We start from the raw sequence: 5,768 nt of genomic DNA, 5'->3' as shown, positions 1-5,768 counted from the left end.
AATACTAGTTATAAATGTAAAAACTTATAAATGTGACTCGCATCTGATTATATTTTTTCGACAATGAATTGAGATTTCACCTCACTATTGTAATCTGTCAAAACGATCATCATAGCGTGCCGGTACTTCATTTAGTAACAGACCTATAAACTATGTTAGTACATATATTATTTGAAATTTAGGTCTAATAAAATCTGCGTCTAGTCCCTCTATTCTCAGCAATAATTTTCAAGATGCTTTCGACACTGTTACTCGTACGTAGTCTGTTTAGAAGAGAAGCGATTTTCATGCCGCAGGACGGCTGAGAAGTATTCTGTCCGTGCTTTCGTTAACATCGCAGACGAGCTACATAACCTCGGAGCCTGCAACAGCATCCTAAAAGCATTGTTGCATTGGGTGCGGAAAGTAATATTCCACTTGTTAATAGCATTTAATGTAATTCTTTTAGAGGCAACCAAGGAGCATCACCAGGATTCGCTATAAAGACGGTGCTGGGCATCGCAGCAGGCGCCATTGGTGCCTTCGTCGGTACTCCGGCTGAGGTAGCCCTTATCCGAATGACAGCTGACGGCAGACTGCCCAAGGAACAGAGAAGAAACTACAAAAATGTCGTTGACGCTTTAGCCAGGTAATTCATCATTATTGCCTATGCGCTTTTGCATTTTGTCACTTTCATATTATAAACACTAACTTGATATTTCAGTGCTATTATACGCACACCTTTTAAATATTTTATAAAATTTACAGAGGGCCGATACTTAGAATCGATACAATCGTCAAATTTATGTCTAATTAGAATTGGATTTACTGCACTTTGTGCATAAACGTTCAATCCATTTTGGTAACATTACTGGTTTCAGAACGAAAATTGAGAAATTGCATTGATGGATGGTTTCAGAATAGTGAAAGAGGAGGGCGTGTTAAAGCTATGGCGAGGAGCGACGCCAACAGTCGCTCGTGCAATGGTCGTCAACGCCGCACAACTCAGCACGTACTCCCAGGTTAGAGTTTATTTAAAATGTACAATATTTGCCACCTAAAGAAAGCCTTTGATTGTGTGCGCCATGATATTACGATCAGGACTACGCCATAACGGTGTAACGAGATGTGCCCTCCACCTTTTCAAAATTTACTTGTTTTGTGATAGGTCCAGAGAGTCGATATCAATAATGGTACGAAGTCAGCAGGGTCTGCAATTGACATGGGCGTTCCTCAAGGTTTAATACTAAGCCTAAACTTTTTTAAGCCCGCTGAGATAACAAAACAGAAACATATTTTGATTCATTTATATTTCTTGTTCCAGGCGCGTGAGATGATAGCTGTGTACATATCTGAAGGCATCCTGCTGCACTTCTGTGCTTCTATGATCTCCGGTCTTGTCACCACGATCGCCTCCATGCCTGTCGATATTATTAAGACAAAGTGAGTAAATTTATTAATTTGAAGAATTCAAATAATTCAAAAAATATTCAAATAAAAATGAAATAAATATACAATTGAGCCCAATTAATAATATTTTGCAGAAAAGTTTTGTAAGAAAAATATTAATGGCAAAAATGATAAAAGCCTGTGATTGCTTGACACAGATGCAAGCAATGTTAATCATTAGTAGAAAACACAGATTTGATTGGACGCGCGCAAATACTTTAGTATGAATATGTCTAGAAAAATTGATGTTAGGCCTTGAAATATTGGTTTTATTGTCAAATAATGCAGCTAGTTAAAAATACCCATCATAGAAGTCTTACGTGTTTTAACCGTTATTTGGTTTAACGGTGAAACCATTTCGAGGAAACTTTTAGCATCATGTTAATAAATAACCAATCTACGATGCAACGTTGTTTTCTTACAGAATACAAAACGCAGAAAAGGGCCAGAGTCAAATGTCAGTGGTAACCAACCTGATACGAAAGGAAGGAGTATTTTCTCTATGGAAAGGTTTCCTACCATACTACGCCCGTCTGGGTCCACACACTGTACTTACATTCATATTCCTTGAACAAATGAATGCTGCATACTTTAGGTACGTATAAATAGCTGGTTTCCATTGATTCAATAGCTTAATATAGGTCAATACACCTTTTATTTTATTCTATTATTGAAACTCACGTAATTCGTCAGTTTAAATTCCACTTGCGTCATATTAAAGCTATGTGATTGGTTAGTTTGAATTTGCAACCGTGTTTCAAAAGCGAAAGAACATCATGTTCCAATCAGACGTCAGCGCTGTATTTGAAGCGTTTGCTTATTGGTCCATTACTAATCCAGCGGTGAATGGTCGATTTATATAATTCAGATTTACACATAATATATAATATACTACGGACGCTTTGGATCGACGAATCAAGTATTTTTGTTGTAGTTATGAAGCTAAAAATTTAAATGAACTAACTGGCATTGCTTTAATTCTAGAAATACACTTTGAAATTCAAACTTAGCGATCTCATACTGTGATTGCGTAATTGATTTAAACCAACTACTACTTTTTTGGTGCGTGTGAGCAAAAGCTTAAAATAATACTTTTCTTTTCAGTATGAACGAAAAGGCATAAGTTTCAGACTACGATTGAGTACAGATGACGTTAAGAATAGCACAATGATAAATATAGGTAACCTATCGAGTTCTTAGGTTTTCGCGATTGTTACACATAGGAAATGAAACTATTATTCCGGATTTTTCCGGAAAAATAGTTTCATTTCCTAAATATAGGTACATGTTTAAGTTTAACGTCGAACTTATAGAAATAAGTTAGACACGCTGTTGGAAGCCGCGGAAGGTTTACGTTTATTCGATTATTTCTTTATGAAGTGACAGAGATAAAAATAAATTGGTGAAAAGGTGGCAAGGCTTATTGACAGCTCTCAACTATATAGTTCACTATTCTGCCACTAGAAGGCGCCTCTATAATATGTTTTCTGTGGACAGTGGGTCAGTTTCATAATTTTGTGAGGGCCATCTGTTGAGCATTGTAATAATAACAATTAGAAAATAATACAGGTACACAATTCAACGTAAACAATATATATATACGATCAGGGACATCTTTGTGCAACCTATCCATCGTGTGTGACCATGGTGGTGACATACTCCCCTTAAAATATGACCGAGAATCATTAATCAACGGTATTTTAATTCATTTTCATTAATCAGTAGTCAATTATGCAATGATTCTTTATATACTTTGCCAAATCCGCGTCTTCCATCTAGATATTCGCATTCTCATGATTGTAAATCCGAAACATGTTTGACAACATCTGTAAACGCAGGACGTTAATGGACACTAGTTTGTCTAGTTACGTAATTTAACTATACTTGTTAATTTATTACGTTATATTTTTTAAAATAAATTTATTTACAATCGCGGTTGCCATTTACAATAGTGTAAACAATGATATTATGCACTCGAAACGAGGAATATAAAGATATTATACAAATCTTCGCACGAACATGTAATGTGAAATGTAGTTTCATTCTGTAAGCAAACGCGATATTAGCAAACTAAGTACACTCGAGTACATATAGTGTTTATTTATCGATTATCTTTTAATATTATATTTTTAAAACTAGAAAATCTCAGTAATAACTGCCTTTCCTCTGTTCCAATTGTAACGATATAGTTTAAAAAAAAATTTTTTTTTTAATGCACATATTTGTTTATTTATTTTTATAACTGTCTACCCGCAATGAAATGTTTATTTAATGAAAATATCAATTGGCATATCGTATTGGCGAATAAAAATAATTTTACTAAAATATTGGATACACTTTCGAGATTGTTTTTGTAATGTGCCTGAGATTAAAAATTTAAAACAAAAGGAATATATTTTTTTATTGTCGTGAACAATGGCACAATGAAATTGGTATGCTTGATGAACTTGCATTTTAGTATATTTTACTTAGCCAGAGCGCATAAATAAGTTAGGTAACATAGTGCCTAGTTGTTCGTTTGCTTAAAAATAGTATACGACTAAGTGTAATAAATAATATATGTTTTTTTATACACATTTGTTGTTTTGTTAACAGATAATTTTTATAATGCACTTTTTGTCTACGAATTAGGTATAGTTCTTTTGTTAATGATTGTACAACGCGATATTGTGCATCCTTTGTTTACGTTACCGATTTCTCAAGTTATTTGAATAAGTAGTAGTGGCTGAGAGGACTATCTATATTTTAGATCTAATTTGAGATTTGACTTCGCTTCTTTACTTATGGATTCAATGTAGCCGAGATATAAATGTAATTTTTTATCATATTATTCTAATTCTCCTTCGAATTGATCTTTTATTTTTGTATTTTAATATTTCTATCGATGTCTATCGAAATCTTTGTTCATCGCGATGCGTTCAAGGTGTTCGCCTCCGCCTCCATTGTACCACTACTCTATGTGATACTGTTATGTAATCATACGTACAATTATTGTACACATATATTTTTGGAGATATATTTTTAAATCTACTATTAAAATAAGCGAAAATATTTGTCATGTTGTCAATAAGTTATTAAAAACATTGTGTTAATTTGTCTTCTTTTCTTTCCTTATCTCATCCCAGAAATTTGGCCGTTTCCTCATTGCATTACCTGTAGGTAAAGCCTTCCCAGTTCCAAAACAGTTTTGTCTGCAAAGAAGAGACTGTAGCGTCTTATTTTAAACCGACTTCAAAAAGGAGAAGGTTCTCAATTCGACAGGCTTTTTTGTGTATGTATGTTACGCATTTACTCCGATATTTGTGAACCGATTGCGATGAATCTTTTTTTGTTGGATAAGGGGTATCTCACTAATGGTCCCACTGAAATATGAAGAACGTATTCCACCTCCAAGGGTGGCAAGTTAGCGGATGAAACCGGTTTATTAAATTTTACCCGCTTTCAAGTGAAGAAAACAATAACTGGTGAGTCTCAAACATAAGTGTTTTTACTTTACTTACCTCGTTTCATCTTTCGGAATACGAAAGAAATTCCTTTTTATCCCGTTTAAATAATAACCACCCGTACACAGCACAACTCACGACCATTAATTAATACATAGTAACGTATGGACAACGGCACATCAGACTACACATTATTGTTCGAAAATCGCCTCTATTGCAACGGAACAAGATACGTCAATGTGTAGCTTGATGTGCTGGCGTGCTACAATGATGTTATATAGTGTATTATCGCACAAGTTTCGTAATGAATTAAATGAAAACTATTCAAATATCAAAGCAGTCTTAGTGCAAAAACGGCTCGCCGACAGCCTTCTTGCCGTTCAGTCAATGTGCGGGCCGTGGTGCGGTATCTTAAGTTAGGGAGGGGCGGGGAGTGTCCATTCTGGTTACTGTTTTGTTCTCTGGTTTTGGTAAATTGCAGCTCGACAATGTAAAACAAATTAGTTACAAAAATAGCTATTTGGTACTCGTTGCAACATGTGGTGTACCAATAGGTACTAAATACCCGACAAGACAGCGTCTCGTGTCGCTATTAGCAATCCTCTTGACAGGTGAAGTTAACTACGCTTAAATACAGGACATTCGATAGCTTAGAATACTCAAAAAGTACAATATGAAATGTACTTACATTTAAAAAACAAATTAAGCTATAGTAGCATGGCAGAGTATGTGTGATAAACCTCCCCGTGACAATATTTAATTCAGTTGATAAATCTAAGTTTGCTTATCTGGTAATGAACTATTGTTATACATTTTGAAGAACAAGGATAACGATATGAAATTCCGTATATAGCTAAGCTATCTTTGTCGTTTAATCATCACCGCGAAAATCATGAA

The 5,768-nt window shown here is 34.7% G+C and overlaps 1 protein-coding gene across 1 annotated transcript in view; it reads left to right on the top strand.

The window, feature by feature from the left end:
• Nucleotides 1–2,675, top strand: part of LOC113229128 (mitochondrial 2-oxoglutarate/malate carrier protein-like) — a 13,154-nt gene extending 10,479 nt beyond the window's left edge. The window contains exons 3-7 of the mRNA XM_026462622.1: nucleotides 449–628; nucleotides 899–1,001; nucleotides 1,304–1,422; nucleotides 1,853–2,023; nucleotides 2,533–2,675. Coding sequence (XP_026318407.1) covers nucleotides 449–628; nucleotides 899–1,001; nucleotides 1,304–1,422; nucleotides 1,853–2,023; nucleotides 2,533–2,551 — 592 coding nt within the window. The 3' untranslated portion in view covers nucleotides 2,552–2,675. The remainder of the gene's footprint in view (nucleotides 1–448; nucleotides 629–898; nucleotides 1,002–1,303; nucleotides 1,423–1,852; nucleotides 2,024–2,532) is intronic.
• The last annotated feature ends 3,093 nt before the right edge of the window (nucleotides 2,676–5,768 follow it).

Source organism: Hyposmocoma kahamanoa, unplaced genomic scaffold, assembly GCF_003589595.1.
Source record: "Hyposmocoma kahamanoa isolate Upper Pololo Valley unplaced genomic scaffold, ASM358959v1 279, whole genome shotgun sequence".
Lineage (NCBI taxonomy): Eukaryota > Metazoa > Arthropoda > Insecta > Lepidoptera > Cosmopterigidae > Hyposmocoma > Hyposmocoma kahamanoa.
This window is presented reverse-complemented; position numbering and strand designations above follow the sequence as displayed.